Source organism: Glarea lozoyensis (assembly GCF_000409485.1).
Source record: "Glarea lozoyensis ATCC 20868 chromosome Unknown GLAREA3, whole genome shotgun sequence".
Taxonomy (NCBI): Eukaryota; Fungi; Ascomycota; class Leotiomycetes; order Helotiales; family Helotiaceae; genus Glarea; species Glarea lozoyensis.
The window spans coordinates 396,979-422,376 of record NW_007360998.1 but is presented as its reverse complement, the minus strand read 5'-3'; the positions used below and the strand labels follow the sequence as shown (position 1 = coordinate 422,376).

General features: G+C 46.2%; 12 protein-coding genes across 12 annotated transcripts; 5 read left to right on the top strand and 7 right to left on the bottom strand.

Annotated features, from left to right (window-relative positions):
* Positions 1-880: 880 nt before the first annotated feature.
* Positions 881-2,087, bottom strand: GLAREA_00147 (uncharacterized protein; the record flags this gene model as incomplete). The annotated part of the gene is made up of 2 exons (XM_008084907.1): positions 881-1,244; positions 1,294-2,087. The coding sequence occupies 2 exons, from the start codon at positions 2,085-2,087 to the stop codon at positions 881-883; spliced, it is 1,158 nt and encodes a 385-aa protein (XP_008083098.1).
* Positions 2,088-4,493: 2,406 nt separating this feature from the next.
* Positions 4,494-6,309, top strand: GLAREA_00146 (ALDH-like protein; the record flags this gene model as incomplete). The annotated part of the gene is made up of 7 exons (XM_008084906.1): positions 4,494-4,517; positions 4,589-4,676; positions 4,730-5,117; positions 5,165-5,393; positions 5,445-5,568; positions 5,614-6,117; positions 6,164-6,309. The coding sequence occupies 7 exons, from the start codon at positions 4,494-4,496 to the stop codon at positions 6,307-6,309; spliced, it is 1,503 nt and encodes a 500-aa protein (XP_008083097.1).
* Positions 6,310-6,938: 629 nt separating this feature from the next.
* Positions 6,939-7,659, bottom strand: GLAREA_00145 (uncharacterized protein; the record flags this gene model as incomplete). Its single annotated transcript, XM_008084905.1, has 3 exons — positions 6,939-7,002; positions 7,056-7,386; positions 7,557-7,659. 3 exons carry the CDS (start codon positions 7,657-7,659, stop codon positions 6,939-6,941), a joined length of 498 nt encoding a protein of 165 aa, XP_008083096.1.
* Positions 7,660-8,168: 509 nt separating this feature from the next.
* GLAREA_00144 (uncharacterized protein) lies at positions 8,169-8,726 on the bottom strand (the record flags this gene model as incomplete). Its single annotated transcript, XM_008084904.1, has 1 exon — positions 8,169-8,726. One exon carries the CDS (start codon positions 8,724-8,726, stop codon positions 8,169-8,171), a length of 558 nt encoding a protein of 185 aa, XP_008083095.1.
* Positions 8,727-9,095: 369 nt separating this feature from the next.
* GLAREA_00143 (uncharacterized protein) lies at positions 9,096-9,773 on the bottom strand (the record flags this gene model as incomplete). The annotated part of the gene is made up of 1 exon (XM_008084903.1): positions 9,096-9,773. The coding sequence occupies one exon, from the start codon at positions 9,771-9,773 to the stop codon at positions 9,096-9,098; it is 678 nt and encodes a 225-aa protein (XP_008083094.1).
* A 635-nt stretch (positions 9,774-10,408) lies between these two features.
* GLAREA_00142 (uncharacterized protein) lies at positions 10,409-11,479 on the bottom strand (the record flags this gene model as incomplete). Its single annotated transcript, XM_008084902.1, has 1 exon — positions 10,409-11,479. One exon carries the CDS (start codon positions 11,477-11,479, stop codon positions 10,409-10,411), a length of 1,071 nt encoding a protein of 356 aa, XP_008083093.1.
* Positions 11,480-12,573: 1,094 nt separating this feature from the next.
* Positions 12,574-13,808, top strand: GLAREA_00141 (uncharacterized protein; the record flags this gene model as incomplete). Its single annotated transcript, XM_008084901.1, has 3 exons — positions 12,574-12,602; positions 12,699-12,848; positions 12,920-13,808. The coding sequence occupies 3 exons, from the start codon at positions 12,574-12,576 to the stop codon at positions 13,806-13,808; spliced, it is 1,068 nt and encodes a 355-aa protein (XP_008083092.1).
* Positions 13,809-14,685: 877 nt separating this feature from the next.
* GLAREA_00140 (uncharacterized protein) lies at positions 14,686-16,818 on the bottom strand (the record flags this gene model as incomplete). The annotated part of the gene is made up of 1 exon (XM_008084900.1): positions 14,686-16,818. The coding sequence occupies one exon, from the start codon at positions 16,816-16,818 to the stop codon at positions 14,686-14,688; it is 2,133 nt and encodes a 710-aa protein (XP_008083091.1).
* A 271-nt stretch (positions 16,819-17,089) lies between these two features.
* Positions 17,090-19,345, bottom strand: GLAREA_00139 (Class II aaRS and biotin synthetase; the record flags this gene model as incomplete). Its single annotated transcript, XM_008084899.1, has 5 exons — positions 17,090-17,577; positions 17,623-17,894; positions 17,943-18,560; positions 18,610-19,246; positions 19,309-19,345. 5 exons carry the CDS (start codon positions 19,343-19,345, stop codon positions 17,090-17,092), a joined length of 2,052 nt encoding a protein of 683 aa, XP_008083090.1.
* Positions 19,346-20,158: 813 nt separating this feature from the next.
* Positions 20,159-21,100, top strand: GLAREA_00138 (maintenance protein MGM101; the record flags this gene model as incomplete). The annotated part of the gene is made up of 2 exons (XM_008084898.1): positions 20,159-20,760; positions 20,824-21,100. The coding sequence occupies 2 exons, from the start codon at positions 20,159-20,161 to the stop codon at positions 21,098-21,100; spliced, it is 879 nt and encodes a 292-aa protein (XP_008083089.1).
* Positions 21,101-22,834: 1,734 nt separating this feature from the next.
* Positions 22,835-24,073, top strand: GLAREA_00137 (uncharacterized protein; the record flags this gene model as incomplete). Its single annotated transcript, XM_008084897.1, has 2 exons — positions 22,835-22,996; positions 23,048-24,073. 2 exons carry the CDS (start codon positions 22,835-22,837, stop codon positions 24,071-24,073), a joined length of 1,188 nt encoding a protein of 395 aa, XP_008083088.1.
* An 822-nt stretch (positions 24,074-24,895) lies between these two features.
* GLAREA_00136 (uncharacterized protein) lies at positions 24,896-25,330 on the top strand (the record flags this gene model as incomplete). The annotated part of the gene is made up of 3 exons (XM_008084896.1): positions 24,896-25,049; positions 25,120-25,215; positions 25,263-25,330. 3 exons carry the CDS (start codon positions 24,896-24,898, stop codon positions 25,328-25,330), a joined length of 318 nt encoding a protein of 105 aa, XP_008083087.1.
* Between the last annotated feature and the right edge of the window lie 68 nt (positions 25,331-25,398).

Genomic DNA, 25,398 nt, shown 5'->3' with positions numbered 1-25,398 from the left:
TCTTCATAAATCGGACAAGTGTTCTAAGTAAATGGATTTCCATGGGATGCAGACGGGGTAGCATCGAGGCAAGCAGCCAGTATAGATGATCATGAGAAAAACTGGCCCTCTATATTTCCGCTTCATGACTACAGCCCAGTATTCCAGTCGCAACAAATCGATCTAGTCATATGGTCTGTATGCTTGTATTCCGAGTGAATTACTTTGTCCTGTTCACTCCTGCTTCTCTCGCAAACCTCCAAGATTCTCTATGTGAAAACTTACCTGCGCATTCCCACATATACAGTTCGTCTAAACTCAAAGCTTTATCACCCTAGCGTATTCTTTTGCATCACTCTTTTCAAAACCTAAATCCATCTTCACAACCCTTCTGTTCCTTCTGTTCTCGAGGACATTCCCTCGGAGAGAAAAAGATAAGTAGCAGAACCTCTTTCAGGTATGTAAATTCACATACACGTATGTATAATCATTGTGTCGTTTTTACAGAGTTTGAAAAGGGACTATGTAGTAGACGTAGTCTGCGACAAGAAATATCGAGTTCCCACTGCCACTTATTTTGCCCGCCGCGAGGTATTTGAGCTTACCGTAAAACCTGCTCCTGAGCCTATTACACTACAGCGCATCGCAAGTTTGCTTCTACACAGCCCAATGCTCATATAAATGACCCTGGCATAGTCAAGCGAACAGCGTACTAGATGATCACATTTTGCGAATCAGATGTGTCTTTAAAGCATACTATTCATACTAGAAGATATGTGTTTGATATTTGATACATGTTTCAATCTTCGCCTCGGAAGTTCTCTTATTCTCAATATCATATCAGCATCCAACAATTTTGTTCCCGCTTTTAAATGAACGCTCATTCAATCACCATCACCGATCATCCACTCTCACCAACCAACCCATCAACCCTCCTCTCCCACTCCTTAAATGCCTTTCCCCAAACCTTCCCCCCTTTATACACCCAACTTTCACCCTGCCATCCTCTAACCTGCTCTCTCAACGCGCACGCCTCATCCCCATTCAACTCCGTAAGTGGCTGCATAAACGTCCTTACCGTAAACAGTACCGCGTGACTCTTTGGCAGTCTTCGAAAAGTCTGTCGTTCCCGACGGACGTAGAGACAGTCAGGTGTGGTGGAAGTACTGGGTTCCTCAGGAGCGTCCATGAAGAGATGTGGTGAGGATTGGATGAAAAGGTTGTAGCGTTCCATGGATGTTCGTGGATTCAGGTGATCGAAGTAGCTGGTGAAAGTTAGTTTGACGAAGGGTTTAGGGGAGATGGAGGACATACCGATTAACGCTTCCGCCTAAATTCTTCTTCCAAGCCGGGACTGGAGCGTGTAACTGAGCCATGCTGAAGCCGATCCTTTTGTTGAGTTTCCAGCCTGCGGGGAAGAGTGTTGCTGAGGCCATGAGGTGGTGGTCGCCTGTTTCTGGGTCTTTGACCAGGATGTTGAAGTCTTCCATTGCTAACCTTGCAGCAGTTTCTAGTGGAGTTCTACACTTATTCCCCACTTCGAAACTTTCTCCTGTGAGGTGATTGTGGATCGCAGGACCAGAAGGCGTATCTCTCGTGGTAAAGTGTTGGGGGTAGCGAGTGCTGAGGAACTCAACTGCGAGATCCAAAACTTCGTAGCATGCTTGTTCTGATCCTTCAAGACATCGAACAACTTGTGAATGATGCGTGGTAAATAGCGTCTTTCGGAGGCTGTGCTCATACAGATATTTCTCATCAATAATGAGCCAGTTAGCAGATTCAAGCCTCCTCAATCCCATTGAAGTTGGTGAAGGGCCTTTTGGTTGAAGGCTTGGCAAAGTGTACCGAGGGGTGTCCTTCAACGATATTTCACTTGTCTGGGTCAGAGCAGGAGACTCGAGACCTTTGAAAAGAGGAGAAAATGCTTTCCAATTCCGGTGGCATTGTGAATAGACATTGGTGTGGGTATAGGTTGCTCTGAGGATTACAATACCACAAACTAGCAGAAAAAGAAAAACTGTAATTGCTTCCATTGCGGAAAATGGCTGGGAAGACGGAGTCTGAGTAATAGAAGTTGGAGGAGCAGTATGAAACAAAATGAGGGACATGATGAATATATAAGAGTAGATATAGGATAAATCAAAGGGCAAACTCTTTGGGAAACTGCCTTCTGGTAGCTGCGAGGATGTCCTTTCCACAATTACGCAAGCTCTTTCCGAATCCGCACACCTAATTTCATAGTGTACATACCAGCTGTCATGGTGATGAAACCGTAACCAAAAGGAAAATAAGAGTTTATATTGCGTGCTGTGACATTCATGTCTACTCTCAGTATAAATTTCCACTCGAGTTAATTATCGAAAGCGTCCCATCCGTACTCCATAGTGGCGTGCCAAATGGAAAATATCTTTGGGATACTTCCCAGTGGTCAGTCTGCAGTGAGAGCATGTAAAGAAGGTACGAAGAGACGGCAAATACCGCCAGTCTGGACTGACGATGAGAGCCCAGATGGTGGAGGTGGGGTGGAGATGTCTTGTTTCGAGCTTTAATAGCGCCGCAGACCTGGAACAAGCCAATGGCAACAGACATTAGCAACAGCTGTCCCAGTGAAGGGCTCAGAGAACCGGGATTTGACAGTTTGCTAAAGGTACAAATGCTGCAGCCAGCCACTTATTAGCAAGTTACTAGACGTTGGTGTACAACAACTCCACGAGTTACCAAGAATGCATCATACACTGGCCATTCTATGACTTGTCGCCTTCCAATTCGAATGATATCAAAAGATAGCTGTCATCGAGGCGTAGTGCAACATTACCACTTGGCGAATTTCGTTTCGACTGACGGAAGAATACGTCTGGGTATTTCGACATTGGCGGAGCGCATTTACCGCGACATGCGAGACAGAATTTCCAAGGCTTGATCGCAACAATGATAAACTTTGCGGCTTTGCGGTTGATGCGAAGCCATGGAAGCTTGCTGGCGCGATCTGGCGGGAAGGCACATACGGAACCCGCGACGGGGGCACCATTGGTCAGGCGGAGTGGAATGATTCTGCAAAGAACGATTCAAGGGCCGCCATCTTTGTGTTGAGACTGCATAACTGCATCAATCGAACTAGTCATTCGACGAGAAGCAAACACTCCTCGAGATCGATAGCAAACTGGTGTGGATGAAATCTCATGCCCATCAAGACGGGAAAGTAGCGTAAAAGAGGGAGCCGTCGAACGAAATCGTCGACTGGATCTTGATCCTGTTAAAAAGCCATAGACCATGGTTGTAGCTTCTTTAGAAACAATACACTTATAGCATTTGACTCCATTGCTGGTGCTATTATGTCAAGCATTGCCATGGTTGATGGATTAAATGTTTGAAAAGAGTGAAAGACGATGAAGGTGCAAGTCGAGGAAAGCGATCGCGATATTGAAACCGGGTCCAGGCCGGGCCCGGGGCTTTCAGCTAGGACTTCTTAGTGCGTCCTAAATGACGCTAATCCCTGCTCCTCCAATATTGGATCTGCTTCTTCTCATCTAAGAATTCATCTTTCATCATCCAACAATTCATCATTGATATATCACATCAGCCTCTCTTCAGCGTCGAAGCTGTATGCGCCATGAAGTCAAAGCATTTGACCGAACTAGGAAAGTAGGACCTTGAATATGCCCGCCATATCAAGGATATTGCAAAGCCACCAAGGAGAAGGATTGCTAGTAATGTCTAAGGAGAAACTCCTTGTCAATTAGTCTGTAAGTATAGATGTTTCACTTATATAGCTTCGGTACCAACATTACTGTCTTTACATCATTAAATAACAAGGTTTCACCGAAGGTAGCGACTAAAGTGCTTGTTCATACACTTCGTTTCGTCAATTAAATGATCATCAAACACCCTCGGGAGGTTACTAAATACACATATCCCCATCGCAAACAAACATGCGCCAGGTATACTGCGGAAATTCTGCTCGATTTGACATAAAGGAGGGCTGGTCACGTGATTGACGCTCCTCGAAAACGTTCTTTTAATCCCGAGAGAACGTCTAGATCTTCTGAAATTACAAACAGAGGCTTCTGTGATATCTGAGACTCGAGTTCCGTTTATTGAAACGCTTTATTGAGACCGTAAGTTTTAGCCAGGTGAGGTGTTCTGTCTTTCACTCCGATTATCACTACCGAGAGTCGGTATTCCGACTAAGTCTTTCATTTCGTTCGAGGTGAAGCTACTGCATACTATACATTTCCACACATCCGATTGCACAGTCTCATGGTTCAGTTTGTGTTTGGGATTGACTAGTCTCAACTTTCTGACAGAGGAATGCTAATAAGATTGACTACCCCGCGTCTTCAACCCCGCCTTGTGCCCAATCAAGTGCGACGGTCTTTGCGAATCACCTTATATCCGAACAGAGCAACACTTCAATTCGAAGAATTCTCAAACTTCATCTCTTGAGTCGAAACTGTACCAATCTCACACTTATTTTATTCAAATTCTGACTTCAAGAAACGGCCGAGGTTCTAAACATGACGTCTAAGCTTCCGTTCGAGGTGAGTTACATGAGCAAACGTCCAACACCACCACTTAGCAGAGCCGAGGACAACAAAACTTACTCTCACAGCTCAAAAATTCCGGGCTCTTCAAAGAAAAGTCTTACGTCAATGGAAACTGGGTAGAATCTAAATCTGGAAAACGATTCGACGTTATTGGTATGGAATTACACCACAATATTATTCCACCTACAAATATTGACAATTCTCAGATCCAGGAAGTGGCAAAGTATGGGCATCAGCTCCAGACAACAATGCCGACGACGTCGATGTCGCCGTAAAAGCCGCTTACGTAGCTTTCGAGAGCTACAAAAAGACGACGCCCAAATCCAGAGCGCAATTGCTCCTCAGATGGGATGCTCTTATTCGAGAAAACAGGGACGACATTGCTAATATCGTCACGTATGAGACTGGAAAGCCACTTGCGGAGTCTCAGGGCGAGTTGGATTATGCATTGGGTTTTACTTGGTGGTTCGCGGGTGAGGCGGAGAGAGTCACGGGAACTATTCAGACACCTTCGGTTCCAGGACGGAGAATCTTGACTGTCAAGCAGCCTGTTGGTGTTGTTGCTGCTCTTGTGCCGTGGAATTTCCCAATTGCGTGAGTTTCATGAGCTTTGTCTTCAAGAGACGTACTGAACTCTTCAGTATGGTGTTGAGAAAAGCTGGTGCAGCATTGGCAGCTGGTTGCACTCTTGTAGTGAAACCCTCACCCGAAACACCACTTTCCGTATTAGCCCTCGCAAATCTGGCAGAACAAGCTGGATTCCCGAAAGGTGCCTTCAATGTCCTGACAACGAGTCTGGAAAATACGCCACCATTGAGTGAAGCTCTATGTCGCCATCCGTCTGTAAAGAAAGTCACATTTACTGGATCGGTAAGATGTCCTTCCGAAATATACATATTGGATACTCATCTGTGTCTATAGACTCGAGTTGGCAAATTGGTAGCAAAGCACTGCGCTGACGGTCTCAAAAAACTTACTTTGGAACTAGGCGGCAACTGCCCCTTCATAATCTTCGACGACGCAGACCTAAACCAAGCCGCCGACGGTACCGCCCCCAATCTCATTTCTCACACCCACTAACCCCTCTTAGCACTCATGGGCCTCAAATGGCGACACGCAGGCCAAGCCTGTATAACTGCCAACCGCGTCTACGTCCAAAGCGGCGTCTACAAAGCCTTTTCCGACCTCATCGCCCAAAAAACATCCAAATTAGTAGTCGGTCACGGCTCCGAGAAATCCTCAACAATGGGCCCGGTAACCACGCCCCAAGGTCTCACGAAAGCCGCCAACCAAGTCGAAGACGCCAGAAAACAAGGCGGTCAGATCATCCTCGGCGGAAACAAGATCGATGGAAAAGGCGGATATTTTTTCGAGCCCACGATCATCACGGGTGCGAAGAAGGAGATGTTGATTACGTCGGAAGAAACATTCGGTCCCGTCTTAGCGCTTTACGAGTTTCAGGATGAGGAAGAAGCTGTGAAAGCAGCGAATGATACGAGTATGGGTCTTGCATCCTATTTCTTCACGAAGAATGTGGATCGTACGTGGCGGCTGTTGGAGAATTTGGAGGCGGGCATGATTGGGATGAACACTGGTATGTCCACCTCTTGCTTATGTTTTGGTATTATTGATGATAACAGCACGTTTAGGAGCCATGTCAGCGGCGGAATCTCCGTTTGGAGGGATCAAAGAGTCGGGATATGGGAAGGAGTCCGGGAAGGATGTTGCTATTAATGAGTATCTGGTAACTAAGACGGGGACTATGACGCTTGATGGACATTTTTAGGAGAGGGGCTCTGTGTTTGGAGGTTAGTGTTGGTGCTTGAGAAGGGGGGAATTAGTGTGTAAACTATGAGGATGATGAATAGTTGCTTGTGTTATTTTCTTCGAGAATCCAAAAACATGGTCGAAACGTTTGTGGCTAGACAGGTGAGAATTTCTCCAGCAGTCCATAGTCCAAATATTGAGGCATTTTGCATTAAAACATGCGAAACATATCTCCTAAAAATGTCAGTCAGTCATACTGATATCTCGCATTACCCTCACTTACCACCTTCAAAGCATACATATTTGAAGTCCAGTTCGAGACTCGGGCAGAGGTCATGTGGTAAATCTGAGTCTTGCGTTATTCAACCGAATACTTGGAAAAATGTGATCAAGAAAGATCAGAGGAATGAAATTAGAAGAAACTGTTTAATTTCAGACCAATTGAGATACATAACTCATGAGTGTCTGTCCATCAAGCGTACGGAAAGTGTTCGTTCAAATACATCAAAATACTATACATTCAACAACGAAGATTCATATAATAATTCAGACTACACACACGTTAGCATAAGCCCATATTTTTAAAGGTTCACATACCCTAAACCCATCCCATCCCATCACCCCACTCAAATCCACAACCTCACGCCCCTAACAAAAGACATTCCAAACATTCAACACAGCACTAACACAAACCAACCCCGTCCTCCCAAGCCTGTTTTCACTCATTAGCAAACAACCCTCCACCCTTTCCTTTCTTTCACTCACTGCAAAACCCCCCACCAATCAACAAGTTCATGCACACTTTCCAAGCTCCCCACCCTCCCCATCTCCCCCTCCTCAACCCCCTCCGCCATCCCCATCAACCTCCCATTAACCCCCCTCATAAACACAACCGTATACGGTATAATCCCCACACTAGTCAGTCCCGCGAAGAGATACGACGGGAGCGTGTACGCGGAGCGGGAATAGAGATAGAAGTTGGCGCCGGCGGAGATGACGGACAGGAGCGGGAGCGCGGCGCGGCCAGCTATGAAGTTGTGTTTCCATTGTTTGACGAGGACGGGGGCGGGGGCGAGGAGGAAGGTTGGGACGTTTACTTTGGGGTGTAAGTTTGTGGGGAGGGGGTGAGGTGAGGGGGATAGGATGTGAGGGAGGATGAGATGAAGGGATAAGATGAGTCTTCAAACAGGCAGAAATACACGCTTTTCCAACACCACCCCGCCTCTAACAAATATGAAATCCACAAAACTAAAAGATTCAACGTACTAAAACTCATAACCAAACTCGCACCAGCCAATATCGCCGAACCCGTCAAGCCAATGGCCTGCGCGGTACGAATCGCAGGTGGATGGATATGAAGGGTGTTCATTTTCACTTGTTCTATTCCTTAGATGTTGACTTCGTTACAAAAGATATGGTTCACTTAATGTTGAGAAGGAAGTTGTGTAGTAGATGAGAGGTTGAGATGAGATGAGGAGTGAAGTGAGGTGATCTTAAAAGTGGGCCGCGCGGTCCAACCAACTATAAGTTGTGGCCAATTAGGGTGCAGGAATATATTAGATGAGCTACGGATGCAACTAGACGAGTAGTGAAAGGAGGGGCATATAGTTCATTAATGAATATCTGAACTCAAAGATAAGAAGAGGTCCGATATCAATTAAAAGTAGTGCGTTTGAATAGAAGTTCAGAAGTATCCGTACTCTATTGAATCTGCTTATATACGAAGTGCTAAGAAACAACTATGCTAGCAATAATGTGCGCGCTATACTACAAACAATAGCAACGAAGTGCCGATATGTTCCCTGGGGTATCTCTACATTTATCTCATAACTCCTTTTTGACACCATGACTCCGTGACTTCATATAACGTCTATTTCATCAACGCTGGTTCAGGTCATTTCGACTTCGACCAAAGCGACTCAATCCAGTTCGACGTCCCATACCCATACTCGTACCCCTTTCCGACTTACCATCACCCTTCGCACCTTTTGTCAGTTTCGTGTACCAGGCGTCCGTCATATGCCCTCCAGCTGGCAAGAATCGAGAATTATCTTCCTTCCTGGCATATGCTTGTTGAAATTCCCAAAGACTTTTCTTCGCAGTACTAGTCATACAATAGCCCTGAAGTGTCGTAAAAGCTCGACGGTATCTACCCTCCGCATCATCCTGACGCATCACATCGTCGTCCGCGGGATCATTTGCCGTTGACTTGGTCGTCTCCTTACTTTTCTTGTCCTTCGACAGTCGTGGAGGATCGAAACTTTCAGGTGTGGGTGCCGTCCGTTTCTTGAGCTGTTCGGGGTCTTTAATCGTCGCTTCTAGCATGTCGTTGCTGTATTTGTTGTACAAACCGGAGAGTCTGCCAACCCAATAGCTATTTGGCATTGCCTCGTGAACTTCTTTGATCCTTTCTTCCTCGCTAACATCCGTTGCCATGAGTGTGATTGCAGACAAAGACGAATGTCGTGAGTGGCTCATTGTTGAAGCAGCAGTAATATCAGAAATAGCTGTGGTGGGGGGCGCCGTGGTTCGTAGATTGATTGTGGACTTGCTTTTATTCATGTCGGATCTGCTGCCACCAAAGGAAGAATGTGATGATTGTCGAGTGGGTAGGGAGTTTCGATTGCTGCCGTAGCTTAGGTGAAGATTATTGCGTGAGAAGGAGGTGATGCTGGAAAGCACTCCCATAGTCCTGGACTTGGAGATACCTGTAGTAGGCTGACTGTACGATGGAGATATAGGACCCATCAACCGTGTTTGTTTTTGTGGCACATTCTGGTAGATGGTCAATGGGTGTGTCGGCATTCAAAGACCACCAAAGGAATTTCTTACCTCCTTTCTATCCCCAGTCATTACCGCTGGGGCAGTAACATATCTCAACGTACGAGTGCGACCTTTTGCATCTGTCGGGGACGGTATGCGCGTTGGGCTGACCATGTTTCGATGTAAAGGTGGTGATGAACGGAGAAGAGGCGGAGACTTCAATTGCTGGAGTGAGATGGAATTGACAAGCCTACCGGACTTCCGAGGCGGGTAGGCCATGATTGTAGCTTCCTGTTGGGTTGTAATTTGAGCTGTTGTCCCAGACAAGAATGACAAGTGCGATTGAGTACTTACAACATCGTCCTCCGCGATTACATTGAGATTGAGACTCAGATTTCCACTGAATGACCGCTGCATACGGACTGCAGTAGCACGATGATAAACGAACTCTCTCTGAGTTTCTGTTGCCAAGTTTTCATATATTACACCGATGTTTTGGGAATATATCGAACTTTGGTTGTTGTTGGAGTTGAAGTTCGATTGTTTTGATAGTTGTTGTTTGTTGACATCTCGCCGCCAGTACCGCCATTTTCCTGTATCAGCTTTAGGGGCTGGCAGTAGCTGGTCCATGTTTGAACTTCGTCTTGAAGAGCGTTTGTATGGATGGAAAACATTTTGATGTTTTGACTTTCGTTTTGTAAAGAATGGAGTTTTCGGCATCTTGGACAGCCGGCATAGGCGATTAAAATCAATCGATACTATGAGGTTATCTGACGCAAAGCTGAATCGACGTATGACCAAAAGTGGATAAAATGTGGTGAATATTGAGGTCGCAGCGAAAATGACAGTGGTTCCCAAATTGCATCAATTCTCCAGAGCCCCTAGGGGTTGGAAATATAATTCTGTCTCCCTAAGTACAGCTGCCTACCTACCTTCTGAACATGCATGAAGTCGACACCACGAAAGTAGCGTGCTTGGGTTATCTGCCTGCGCAATATATATTCACCAGCATGAAGTGCAACTTGTAGTGACTGGCCCAATTGAAACCCAATATGTCAGAGCAAATTTTACCTGGGCCGAGAGGTGAGCCAAAATCTCCAATAAATAACCAGCAGTCACTTAGGCAATCTTAACGACGTAACCCAGCTTTCAATCAAGTCAAACGTAGAGAGGATTATGAGAAAGATGATTGCAAGACTAACTACCTTACTTATAAAATATTTACTTATGAAGTGGATTGTTACTCATGATACGCCAACCAAACGCCAGTCCATGTAGTTTCAGCGTAATATCGCACTCTATATGGGTTGTTAGACGCCCCCATCTAGCACTCAGTGCAAACTCGTTGTACTTACTCAGCTATTCCAGCCATCGATCTTAAATTCAAATTTCATATCCCCATATCCTCGCTGAATTGGGTGGCCCTTGGGATCCCATAACGATCGTTCCCTAAAAGAAGCATTTCCTTCCCAGTCCACAAGAATTATTGTTTGTCTTTGGGTTCCATATAGACCAGTCATGGGTGCTTGTGGTGGAGGGGTCGGTCGTTCAGTGGCCTGCAACACTGCTGCTAACCTACCCTGCGCGTTGTTGATGGCTGTGTGATGTTCTGCGTGCCCATTCCCATTGATGACTTCCGGTTGTGCTGAAGCAATTTCATCCGCGCGCGGGACGTCTTTGGATTCTTCGTTTCCAATCGGAGGGATATAAATGGAATGTCGAAGCTGATAGATGTAGTCTTCGAAGTCCTGGCCTTCCTGTTTCGGGAGAGTGTCGGTATCGAGGACATCATACAGCTTCCTGACCAATTCCTCTTCCCCGAGAGCATTCTTGACCACGTCTTCAATCACGTCCATCACCTTCTCTTTGCCCATCTTTACTTTCGGCCATGTTTCAGGATCGTCATAGACGGTGTTGCTTAATCCGTAAACTTCGCCCCTTTGCTTTCCGATCCAAGGTACATCGTCAGACGAGCCACATCGATTCGAGATTATTGCTAGAGGCTCGATTTGATTTTCCGATTGCTTGGTTTTCCTCAGGTTTCCACAAAGCAGAGAGAAGCCGCCAACATCCGCCACACCATCGTCTAACAGTCGTTTCACGAAATGCTGGATATCCTCTTCTGTTGGGCTTTCGAGCCATGCTGTTACCATTCCACCCCGACTCCTAGCTCCTTGCACTGGATGGTCTGCATCATGCGTATCGGTTTCGCGGTAGTTCGTTAAGACTGCGAATTTTCCCGCCTTTGTTATACCCATCCAAGTTCCTTGTTCCGCCCTTTGCAGGTCTCGCGCTGACAGAATTTCATGATCTCCCGATGTCCACCAATGCGGTCGACTCGTCGGTCGTAGAATGAATTCATCTCGATTGTCGATGATGATGAGGGAGTAGTGTGGATGTGCGGTTGTGACGAGGACGATGCACATGATGCTGATCGGTTGTAGTGTTCTTCTGCAAGGGTGCAGGTGAGGTGCTCATCTGGCAGTTATCACAAAAATACAAGTGACCGCAATGATACGTCCTGTTTCACGGCGGAGGAAGAAAAGACGGGGAAAGATAGCCACGATATATGGTAGTACTCCCAATTACCTTTGCATCACAGGACAGTCGCCGCATGTCAGTCAATCACTAACAGCATATGTAGTGAGTGGTCTGACTGCCTTCTCCTGTGGAATATTCTCCAGTATTTTTGTGAGCTGTTGTTGCGGTCGGAGGTCTTGTGTTTTTTCTAGTCAATTGAGTGCTGGCTTTTCCGCCACGACTTGATCCAATACTACCTGTCCGACTCTATCTCTCCGTTGTCGGTCGATGTTGGATGAGCTGTTCTTTTTCTGCTGCTGCAGTACAGGTGCAGGACGCACGACAACTTATGCCTCGGGTGCTCCAGCCACAGGGGAAATGTTTGAAATGGCATTCAGTGGAACGGGAATATCGATCCAGCTTCCGGTTCACTGGGCGCCTCCACGAGTTTCCCCAAGCCTTCGGCGACCGAGTGATAACGCTACCAGAAGGGGCTGAATTGGGACTGACGGCGGGGACAGTAAGGCTGCAGCTGATCACACTTGAGAAGCCGAAGTAGAATTCGCGCGTGACCTGTTCATTCCAGAAGTGAGACTATTGGAGTATTGGAGTATTGGAGTTAGCAACCTGGGCGTGAATAGTTCGAGACTCGAATAATCTCTGTAGGTAGAAGAAGTAGTGTAGAAGCAATAGTCTACGTGTCTTTGCAAAGTGAAGCAGCAGGCAGACAAGAAATTCATCCACGAAGGGAACTTGAACGCCAGCTGCGAGCCGATTAAGCTGCCAGATAAGCAGGCGCAGGGGTCAGCCTCCCTCACTCTGGCTGTTCGTACTCTTACGAAGCTCAAGACAAACGGCCTCCTTCTCCATGACTCGTCAATGAGCGCGCTTTGTTAGACATTCACACTTACAACATTCTCGAAGAGGACGACATATGTACCGTCCATCCTAAATACATCTCCAAGTCCGTTGCACCAAGTGTGCACATTTCAATTTGATCATGTTCGATACTTTTGCAAGACTCTTATCGTAAGACTACCCCGCCATGTATCTTAAGCTGCGTAACCAGCGCCAACGAGGTCATATTATCCTCAGAGAAGATATCATATACTAACTTCTCTATAGCTCGATTCCTACATTTCTCTTCCCAGTCTTCGCCTCCTACAAAGCTCTCAAAACCTCAGACCCGGCACTTCTCGCGCCATGGTTGATGTATTGGGTGGTGTTAGCTGTCGCTCTCACCGTTGAAGCTTGGGCAGGATTCATTCTTTTCTGGTATGTCTGCAAACATGATCTTCAATCCGGAGGAATCTGGCTATTAGTCCACAAGCTGACGCCTGCCTTAGGATTCCATTCTACTCTTGGTTCCGCCTAGGCTTCCTCCTTTACCTTATCCTACCCCAGACACAAGGCGCCCGGGTTCTCTACCAAGAACATGTACATCCCTTCCTCCGAGAGAATGAAGCTGCCATTGAGGAGTTTATCTCCTCCGCGCACGATCGCGCTAAGGCAGCAGGTGTTGGATATATTAAACAAGTAGTCGAATACATCAAGCAACAGCTTCTCGGTCTCCCTCCCAAAGAATCTACCCCACCAGCGACTCCCAGCCCATACTATAGCTATGCTTCAAGCCTCATTGCGCGATTTAATCTGCCTTCCGAACGGCCATCAGCTCCTCCTAATGGGTCTACAAGCACTGCCAACGACTTCTATGGCCTCCTAGCAGCAGCCGTCAATGCGGCTACCTCGAACACGGGATTTGGCAGCTCCAGCACACGCGATCTTTCCAATTCCGGCACTCTCATTCCACCATCTGTAAAAGGCGACGAAGAGCGGATGACGTTCATTGCAGCACAACGCGAGCGACTCTCTACATTGATCACAGCGCTTGACAAGGAAGCCACCAATCTTCAAGGAAATCCGGTACGAGCCCGGAATGTACCCAGTATGTTCTTCGACGGTAGCAGCGAGGATGATCCCAACGACAGACCTAAGAGTGGTCTCAGCAGCCGCAAGAGTGAAGGTGATTTCGAAAAGATTGACGCGGAAAGCGGCACCGAAGACGCAGATAACAAGAAACGTAGACAAACGAGCAGACAGACTAGTGGAGGCAGCTGGATGCCATGGAGCTGGGGAGCGCAACCGGCACCTACTTCTACATCTGGAGAGGATACACCGATGAGAGAACCTTCTCAAGAACCAAGCTCTGGGAAGAGCTCTGGTCTTGAGTACTAAGGGTGTTTGGGTAAATACTATTGGACTGGGAGTTGTCTCTATTGCGTTGGTGTTTGGATTTGGGATCGGCCGGTAGGCCACATACATACCACATGGTTAGGGTTACGGGATGTGTGAGACTGGACATCAGGGAATACAGTAGTAAACTGAAACACGCTCGTTAGAGTAGCAATACTCACGTATACATGTACACGTATTCCACCTCTTGGATCTCTGTGCTTGTGATCAAGGGAGTTTTATGACACCGTCTACTCAGGGTACAGCTCTGTCTCGCCAGTCGGGGTGTAATCGAGACTGCGTAACGTGGAATTAAAAATCTTTAACACCTCTACGTTTCCTTTTGTACTCCAAACGCGCTGGTATCTACTGAGACTGCAGCCTAATTATGAGGCTAGGTACAGAAGTAACGCGTACATAAGTAACCTGAACAGTTACTATCAGCCATCATCATCATGTTGGCTCTTAACTTTCAAGATTACAAACATTTCTAGAATGGACGAAGCAAAGTGCCATATGGACGTGAGGTTCCAGCTGTGAGTCGCTTATATGTAATTTCTACTACGGATGAATCTCACTAAACCCTAGAGACAAAGGGGATACTGGCGGGATCTTAGCTTTCTGAAATTGAAGTCATACTGTCGTGCGACTAAGAGGCATTTGAGAAATATAAAGAATTGATATATGTTACTCCGGCAGCAGGCCAAGGGAAATATGAACAGCTCAAGAGCTGTCCTTATATGTATATATATGAAAAATCTATCCAAGGCTGAGGAAACTACGCTACATCAGGTAGCTAGGCTACTTGCATAGATTTGGGGGTCGATCACCAGTAGTCGCTTTATTTCCTAGGAAACCCTGAATGCCAGACACTCTTTTCCTATATGATTTTCACATCCCTCATCACCCAGTCCTCAAGCTCATCTATTCCACCCTTACCAGCACGACCCATCGTAAAATAACATCCCATCCTCCTAAACGCAAACTCATTTGCATCCCGCTCTTTCGTCTCCTCCTTCGTCAGATAGAAGTAAGACGACACAAGAACTAAGCCTACAAAATCTAGCTCACTGTTATTTTGCCTCTCGCCTATATGGAGTAATACCACGTCCCGACTCCAATCATCATTCGTTCTCAGATCACTCTCAATAGCATCGAGCGATATAAGAAAAGTCTCCAAATTATTTCGAAAAGCACTTTTTCCCTTGCCTAGTCGCATGCTGTGAGTGTAGCCTCTAACTACCAAATAGCCAGCATCAACTTCACCAAATGGTGCAGATGGATACTTGAGTGTGATCGAATCTTCCATAATCTTCGCATTGGCACGAATGGTTCCATGATTCATGAAGAAGGACACTTCCCCGTCAATCGATGCCCACGACCAGGAAGGCGCCCGGTAAACGGATGGCCGTTCATTTCTTTTGGATACTACTTTCCAGTACAAAGCTCCAGGAAGCTGATGATACCAGACACCTGCAAGATATCTAGGAACCACTACGCCTTGCTCCGTGTATAACCTCGCAGCTTCGCCAGCTATCGCCGAAAGCGCAACGAGTTTATCTTGAGCACGACCTAAGATGCGTTTGGAATAACTTTCAACCACACTGTTCCACAGCGCAGGACTCTTCCACACACGCGTATCCCTATCTTGTTCGCGGACGTCTTTGTCAGGCTCGACGTCAGAATATTCATGACTCCAAGACGCCGAAGGACAGCGCCAGAGAAGCATGTTCGAACAGAAGCTGAGCGAGCGGGTAGATAGCATTTGTTCCTGCATTGTCCACGCTCTTGAATCAATTGCCTGCGTATCAGGTATTTCTTCCCGTTTCGCTCTATCCGGTGTGACTAAGCCTACCGCACCAGTCGTCCCGTCAGGACATCGATACTTGACAGCGACACGAGTTTTGCTGGCTAGTTTTAGAGCATCGTCGCGCGTCTGAACGAAGCCATCTTTCGAAGAACTCGCCGAGGCTGCTTGGAGTGTGAAAAAGGCGTTGTCGTAGATATCGCCCATTACAGCGAGTTCTTTTAGGAGATCTGCTTGGTCGTCTTGGATTATACAGAGTCGATCGATCCAGATGTGCGGTTTTCCTACAGACCTGGTGGTATGGATTGCATGTTGGATGGTCTTTGGTAGGTCGGAGTGTGGAATAGCTTGTTTCCATGCTGTGAGGTTGTCAGTAGTCAGTTTCATGGATTCGTCGCCTCCCCAGCAGTAGGATAGAGCTACGTAGGATGTTGCTTGGGCGCAAGGAACTAGGCGTATGTCTTCGTTGGTGGAGCCGATAAACAATACTCGCGAAGGCTTGTGATGTGAAGTCTCCCCCGGCCTCGGTGATCCACATCCTGTATGATTTTGACAATCTTCAATCCCAGTGCGAATGATTCCAACTGTAGCAGCGGAAAAGACATACGGATATCTTGGTCTTTTGAAGACATAGGTCCCTGCTGCATTTCCTAAGAGATTGTTACTTGAACTCAGCAGCGGCATGATTGTATGGAATTCGATCATACCTTCTTCAGCGTCAACAGTATAGTCGAAGAGAGTAAATTGTAAACCCCAACCTGTTTTCAGGTTCTCCGTTTTAGAGACATCATCAGCCCAGTGCCAATCTAGTTTAATGTGTGTCAGATCAAGTGCATGTTTGGTTCTACTTGAGATTTTAGCTTTGGAAATCAAGTAGGCAAATGTTTCCTTGTCTGTGTCGTGTATCAGGTGGAGGTCTTCCATTCCGACCTTTTCAGCCTGGGAGTCATTCGACGTCAGAAACTTCTCATTTTGCTCTTTTCGCCGTTCAAGCACATGTTCAAAGATAGGACAACCTTTGATGGTAGCTTCAAGTATGTCACCACTCGTGAAATCCTGTCGATGAACAGAGTAGCGCTCATTTTGGATATCAAAAGTAGGAAAGGATGCGTTGTGTAGATCAATTACCAGCCTTTTACAATAAGTACACGAGTGATACGCGTCGGTAAAGGTAGGTTGGCCTATCTTATTCGAAGGTAAAGCCATAATACTAGCGGCGGACTGCCAACCCGAACGTACAGCGGATTCGCCAGGATAAGGAACTCTGAGACACGCCTGTTCAATTGCAATACATGTTCTTTCGTGACATCAGCTGCGAAGATGGTAGAATGCAACAAGTCTGTCGAATTGTCATTCCGCCCTACTGTTGTGGACGTTGTCAAACTAAATATTTCAAGCCAATCAGTGGCCACAGAGCAGCAGGTGCATGCCGAGGTTGTATAGCAACTGTAGCATGAGCTTCGCCTGAATCCAGAGACTATATCTTCCTCTTCAAAAGTCCTTTAAAGAAGTCAAAGCTGTTACTATCACTTTGCAACTCCCAAACCTTTCCGGTAGGACGGTCTTCCCAGCCTAGCTCTTCAGCCAACAAAAGGCCCCAATTTCTTGTGATCCCTTTAATACGTGCTCTGGCGCCGCCTTCCGTTTCAATAGTTACAATCTGATCGGTATGCAACCAATGATCGTAATACACTTGTTCCAGATTGCGATCGAAGCCGTTGCGACAGAACCTCTTGTATATAACCTCAAACTTCGTGAGAATTCTCGCTAATAACTTTTCAAGCGTGAAGGGCGTCTGGGTAGACGGTAGTAATGCATTCAATGATGTGGTCGGCGCCGCATTTGTGGTATTAAGACCGATACCAACTACAAGATCATAGTTGCCGTTCGAGTATGATGAATTGACAAGAATACCGCCAATTTTAGCATACTCTTTCTTCCCAGGTTTTGACGGATCTTGCGCATCTAAATATGTTAGTTCTAATACCTTTCACATTAGAATAACCTTACAGATATCGTTGGGCCATTTCAGTTTCACTGGCACCTTTTTATAGCCTTCGTCATATGATTGAATGCCTTCTACAATCGCAATAGCTGCCAAGTATTGGATGAAAACAACAGGTGCTACGTTGCTGAGCTCCATGGGGTGCTTTAGACAAACAGAAAACACAAGTGAACCTGCTGGTGACACCCAAACATTTGACCCACGGCCACGCCCAGCCACTTGGGTTGTCGCTGTAGCCGTGAAACCATCTGGGGCGAGAGACAGTAGCTTCGTATTTCTACGAACAGTTAGCAAGCGGGCTGCGCAGGATGCGGCAATGATTTACTTCTCTAAAATTGTATTTGTACTTGTGATAACCTCACCATAGAGTAAATACTTACCAAAATCTTCTGCATCTCCGCCTGTTTCTTGCTGATACTTTTTCAAATTGGCGTAATATGAGTGGTGATTGAAATAAGGTGTCTCTTTTGTACCGGGCCATTGATCCTCGTGCGTTATAATTCGCTTCGTTATCTTGTCATAGTCGACTATTCTATCCTCCAGCACAGCGACGTGCTTCTCATCAGCTATATGTTCTTTGGCTTGGCTTGCTATGGGCAGCGAGGGAAGAGATTTGACAAGATTGTTCAACGACCATCGAGACTCTTGCTTCTCGAAATGAAAAGTGTCGTTTTCCCCTATGATATATTCTTCCCCATTCTCAACCGTGATTATATCCTCCCACGAGGAAAGCAGTTCTCCAACTAGGTAATGATGCTGGGATGATAGATGAAGGCGAGAAAGGGACGGTACCGAAGAGCTTTCCTGGCTTATCACCAGACCAAGTTTTGCCAAACATGCCTTGAGAAAATTGACCCGAAGCTCGTCATCTTGCGCAATGTCTTTTACAACTTTCGGATAACCTGGGCCGTCTGATTTGGGATCAAGATTGACCGCGGCGAACCTGTCGAAGAACATTAGCTACCTCTTCTTCGTGGCTTAAGTAGTCGTACTCAGGATGTGGGCCTGTCAGCAAAGCGCCACCTTCTCCAATCTTGCAATAGACCACTGCAGCAGGCCCGTCACCTCCTTCAACATCAGTGCTATCTGTGTATGTTGCAAGCGTCTCGACGCCCTTGTCTGCGAATTTCTTTGCGTCCACAAAAAGCCCACCACCATTGTAGTAAGATTTGAAAGTCTCAGGTACAAGTGCCCCGCCAAATGCTTCCTTGTTGACGTCCAATCGTACAGCTTTAGCACCCTCTTCGCTGTGGTATACGAACCCTTTGAAAGCGCAGCCGCGACAAATACCAGGAAAGAATGATAATTCTCGGGATCCAACCACTTCTAATTTCTTGTTTCCGACCTCAAACTCACACCTCGAACTGCCATAATAAGCTCCAGCACAGAAACCTAAATAGGCACCGCCACGGCGAACATATTGCTCGATGCGACGATTACCTTCGCCATTGAGGGAGCGGCAATAGCCCAGGTCAGCTCCGCCTGGGAAGACCAATAATGCACATGAAGCTGTCCATGGCTCTTTCAATATCACTGTGTCAGTGATGCTAATGACAGCATAATTAGGCGATAATAGGCGGCGCAGGGTATATAAACAGTGTCGAACAGACTCAATCGTGCTTCCGTTACCTATCAAATTGATTAACACATACGTTTTAACATTATTTTTTTAATCTGGGAAGTGAATGTACCAGAATAGACGAGGACGTTCAATTTTCTTGGTGCCATAATGGAATCGCACGATCCAGCTCAACCGAGAGTAGTACACTTGCAATGTCTCCCGACAACCCGGTCTTCACCTACTTAGGTACTCTACTACAGTCACTGAAGATGTCGAAAGCAAGTACCGAACCGCAGAAAAAAACTGCAATTGATTTTGATGATGAGCCAGATGATTGGTGAGTATGTCCTTTCGTATCCAAAATTTTGGATCTGACTTGTTTTGTAGGGACAAACGGATTTTCAGCACTGGATGTGCAGGTAAGATCACCGAGCTCCTCGGTCACCGGCAAAGATGCTGAAAAAAACCACCAACAGAAGAAAATACAAAGATGAATGACTGTTTCTATGAAAAGAAGGATTGGAGAGTATGCAAGAACGAGGTGAGTTGGAGAACGCGTCGAAATTAGCGGTCGTCCGGACTGCATCACGTGCCAATGTTGAAGGAAAGGACAATTGGGAACCTTTTACTGACATATTTCTTCTTATAGCTGGAGAATTTCAAGCAGTGCTGGAAGAGGCAGCAAAATGACAAAAGAACGTCGATGAAGGATGCTTGATTCTGTGGTACAGAACATCGGTGGCAACGCATGATGGTGGCTTAATCATTCCAACATAAAAGACCGAATAATTGTAAATAACACATAACTCCCCTCAAACTCAATTAAGTAACAAATCGATTGATGTTATTATCATAAGGCAAAATGTTTGGTGTTAACCTGGGTATCATTTGCACATGACTTCGTGACATTTTCGTCGCGGCGTCGCGGTTATCTAATTCGCGGTTCGAGGACAAGGCATTCTTTTACAACCACATCAATTATGGCAACAAATCTTCCACGAGCCGCACGCTCTGTTCTATCAGGAGCTGCATATAGACAAGCTACAAATCATATGAGATTACAGTTCCACTGTTCAGTTCGATCACAATCTATATCTTCGACTGCGAGGACCGCCGCGAGCCCAAATCCACCGTATGTCCGTAAAGCCAACAATGGCAGCCCGCCGCCAGCGAAACAAACTCCCGCCCCAGCGAAAGCAGCCGCAGCAGCACCTAGACCTGCGCAAAACCAGGCAGTATCCATGGTCGATGATCAGTCGCCTATAAAGGATATGAGCTCTGGTCTGGCAGATGAGCCAATAATTCTGGACGAAGACTCGAAGCAGGTTGACTGGGGGAGGTCTTTCCACGGACTATCAACCCAACCTTTTTCGAAAGAAGCTGCAGATATCTTGCTCACCCCTATACCCTTTGATGACGTGGAAGTGAAGCCGGATGGAATTATATATTTCCCAGAGATCAAATATCGCAGGGTGCTGAATAGAGCTTTCGGTCCTGGAGGCTGGGGGCTAGCTCCAAGAGGAGAAACGATTGTTACTCCAAAAAGCATTACTAGAGAATATGCGTTAGTTGCGCATGGCAGGTGAGTTATATACAGCCCATCGACACATCTGTTCGAGCTTGAACTAACCACATGCCTCTCCAGATTAGTCTCCGTCGCTCGGGGTGAGCAACAGTACTTTGATCCGGAGGGAATCCCCACAGCCACCGAGGGCTGTAAATCCAACGCCCTTATGAGATGTTGCAAGGACTTGGGAGTCGCCAGTGAGCTTTGGGATCCACGATACATTCGAAAGTTCATGAAGGAAAAGGCAAAACAAGTTTGGGTGGAACATGTGGTCAGCAAGAAGAAGAAGCAAATATGGATCAGAAAAGACGATGAGGTTCGGTATCCATTTAAGGAATCCAAATTTGGGGCATAAGTAGTTGTTCGAGGCTACATACACACCTTTTATGCTATGCTCAAATATAGAGGGTCGTGGCTACGCGGCAACTGTACAATAACGAGACGTTAAGCACATACAGAGAGGATTATTGCGAGTTATGTCAGATACCAGAAATTGTGGGCACTTTCGAGCGGGTGTATGGATATGGACATATATTACATCTCAGCTTTATATAATTAAAGCTCTAAACTACCTAGGCAGCTTTTGCTTTGATAGATCTATCAATTGCCCGAGCTTAAATGTTGAAGATGAAAAGACCTTTGTGAATTGAAATTTCGTATCTGCTGGGCCAAAGATGGCTCTGTCAAGATACCTACCCACTGGGTCGTGATTGAAGATCGAAAGAGCTACCTAGTATTCCACAGCTCTACAGCTTCACAACCACTTAAGTCTCCACCTCGCCACAATTAAGTCAGTTCCAATAGTATTTTAGGCCTGTTGGTGTAGTTCTTCTTTTGGGAATAACTACGATGTCAAAAGCCACAAGGAGACCTTCAAGCTAGAATCGACTGGTTACCGTAGAGAAGACTTCGGCTGCTGGGAGTTACACATGCACGCGGTGGACAAAAAAGACCGGATTTTTGGATCTAAAAATCCGACCCCTAAGTCAGTACCTCCCAGCCAGCTTGTAATTTATATAACAATTTAGTTTAGGCCAATGTTAAAAGGCTATAATACAGAAAGGTAGTTCTCTATAAGAAGAAATACTGTCTTAACTTTTAAGTTTTTCTAATTATACGGCCTTTTTTATGGTATTTAGAAGTCGAGTAGTTCTTGTGTTTTGGGTAGGTAGCCGGGGGTAGTTCGGCTCCCCAAAAAATCCGGTCTTTTTTGTCCACCGCGTGACATGATCATAGACCGGCTTTTGAAATTGAAAATCTACGAAGTACATGACCTAGACCATTGGAACTCCTATTTTGTCGTAACCCTTCACTTGGGGTCCAAAACAAAATAGTCGTTAGCAGGAGTCCAGACGTGTTACTCTTACATCGAACAGTGATTTACATCTAGCAGTCGGTGGAGAATCCCGATTGCACTATTGTCTTGCTTTTATATGTATATCTCTCGATTTGATTAATCTCGTCCGTCTGGAGCCAACAAATACCAAAGCCCGTCGCTCCCGACAGCTGGCGGGAGGCCCGGGCCCGGCTCCATGAAGATAAAGCCACAAGTACCCGTCGGCAAACGCCACAGCCCTTCCGTCACCGTCATCCCAGGCCCATGTGCTGATCAGGTACAGCGTCAAACCTACCATAGACTCTGAATAAAGACTCGATTGTACGATGTCCTAGGGAAGGCGGCAGCTATCTATCAAAACTGAAAGGATTGAGAGATCAATTCAAAGGACTGCAGGTTGACAACAGTAAATAATTATTGAGGTGCTCGTTGGACGGCATCGAGAAATCAAACAATTCGCTTCTTGAGAATCTCGCTTCCCCGCATGAGAGAGCTGTTCTCCGGGATGACGACACAGGATTTTGCTCCCTGGAACCGCAAGCAAAATTTCATGACAGCATGGCTAAACACAGCTAGTCGCCTTCTGTACCTGCGTAATTCCGGTCATAATTGGCTTTTGACAAACGATATCCAAGGTCCTTTTCTTTTCTCGTCATTCTTCTTCCCTCACAAAGCTTTCTCATTTCTCAAATTCATCCTCCACGACTTGCATTCCTTTCAATTGCTTTCCAAAACCACTACATACTAGCAAACATGATCGCGTCGAGAGCAGCTACCAGAGCAGCAACCCGTGCTGCTCGCAAACCAGTTTCCAGAACTCAATTCCGTTATGCTACCACAAATCAACAAGCAGCCGCCGCCGGTGGGTCATCAGGTCTTGTAGGAGGAATTGCAGGAGGTGCACTTGTATTCCTTGTAAGCAACGATTGAAGCAATTGTAGTTGATCATATACTAACGCGATCCAGGCCGGCTATGGCTACTATTACATGTCTGGCGCAAAGACGGTGGTCAATGCCGCCTCCGCGACAAAAGCAGAATTCAAGAGAATGACCGATCAACTCCAATCAAAAGCACCTGAGCCAAATGAAGCTATCAAGTGGTTACGGTCAACTGCCAATTCATATGCAGCTTTCATTCCAGGTGGAAGAGGATATGTTGATGCTCTCTTCAAGGACTTAGAAACTGTTCAGGAGAAGCATGGAAAGGAAGTTGAGAAGATTGTTAACGACGCATACGCAGAGCTGAAACAAGCTAGCTCAGGCGGCTTGAACATGCAAAGCGTTGCGAGTGCCTGGGGGGTTATCGAGAAGGCCGCGACCCAGCTGAAGGATCTAGCCGGTGACTCTGCTAGCGATATCCTTGACAACCATCCTGGTGTCAAGGAGAAGTTCGGCGGTCAGGTCGAGCAACTGAAAGGAATGGCAGATAAGCTAGGTCCAGAAGCCAAGAAGGAAATGGATGATGTCTGGAATGCGGTTTCTGATGCTGTCAAGGGTGGTTTCAGTGCTTCATCGGTGACAAAGGTCAAGCAATTAATCGAGGACAAGTCGAAGAAGATCCAACAGTTGGGAGATAAAGCTTGGGATAAAGGACTCGAGCAGATGAAGCCCTACCTCGACAAGAACCCACAGGTTAAGCAGGTCATCGAGGAGAATGCTGAGTCGCTGAAGCAAGGCAACGTGTCAGAGATCTATGAGCAAGTCAAGAACGCTGTCAGCTCAGGGAACGTTGACGATTTGAAGAAATACGTCAAGGACGCTGGTGAGAAGGCTAAGAACAGCAGTTTCGGAGACAGCTTCCAGAAATACGCCAAGATGATCCCAGGTGGCAGTGAGATCTTCCCAAAACTTCAGAAATTGCAGGAAGTTGCGAATAAGAGAGGCGACGAGGCTGAGAAGATCGTGAAGGGTGCTTACAAGGACATCCAGGATGTATTACAGAAGAGGACCGAGGAAGCGGAAAAGCTGGCGGAAAAAGCGAAGAAGGATTGAGATGTTAAGATATTTTGTAACGATAGCGATGAGAGTAAGATCAATACTTTAACGTAGTGCATTCAGCTTGGGCATCAGCCGGCGTCTTCGATGTTTAAATAAAAAGTTCATTTGTCCCGAAAACTGCATTTTATTATGACCACATTTTACCGGAGCTTGTTTAAATGTATCAGCGCATTCAAATCCAATAAACTTCTTTGCTAAGACAAAGAAAGACATAGGTAAGTCTGCTACAACCCACAGTGGACAGAACACACTCAAAGCCAATCATCCTGCAAATATTCACAACACTCTAACAGATAATATTTGTTTGATTTGACAGAATGATTAGATGTACGAAAGGTACAAACCAAACCACAACGTTCGTCTAGCCTTTTAGACGGTTGGTTGCACAGGGCTCTTTTTTGTCCATCGGGCGTATGTAGCAACCCGCATTCGTGAGACGCACACTAATGGAAAGATAACTACTTGTGCTTGTATAATAATGAATCGGAATATGTTAGTATGGACAAAGCGATAGCTAATTGGAACTGGAATGAATGTCAGCATTGATAAGTCGCTCGGTGAGGCTTCTTGCCTGAAGACGCTCAAGCTTCCAGCCAATTAGAGGCGGCCTATTTCGAATTCTCGTGAAACGTGACCAGGAATCGAATGTCATTGAAAGGCAACTGGAATACTTAAGACTTCTCATCGATCCATTGTTCCTTCTGTATTAAATATCTAACACAGTTTTAATCTTCTAAATCAAACATCGAAAGATAATTGCTCAGTTCCTCTTCAACTCTCCATTTCCAAAACCAGTCCCCAACACCACCCATCAAAATGGTTACTCCATCAACATGCTGCAAAAAGGCAGGAGACACCTGCGTCTGCGCCCAGCAGGCCACTTGCTCCTGCGGAAAACAACCAGCTCTCAGCTGCAACTGCGAGAAGGCACCATCCGAGAATGATACTAGCGGCCCAAGATGCTCATGTCGTAAGTCCTGCAACAAACGCTTCCTCCAACCACATATCATTTCCATCCATATACTAATCAGTACATATAGTCAAGCACAAAGCTGGAGAGTGTACATGTTCACGTGCAGACGCTGAGAATTCTAAAGTCACTGGTTCGACGTGTGCTTGTGGTGCTAAGCCTGCTGGTATGATTGTACATTGGTTACTAGGAACTTTGCTGATATGTGACCAGACGCGTGCAATTGCGAGAAATCTTCAGCGAGTAGCAGTAGTCTAGAGACGGATTTCACCACTCAATAGTTGATCAGCGAGAAACGACGCTGCAGGACATAGCACGCTTCGTTGGACGCTTCGTTGCACGTTGCAAA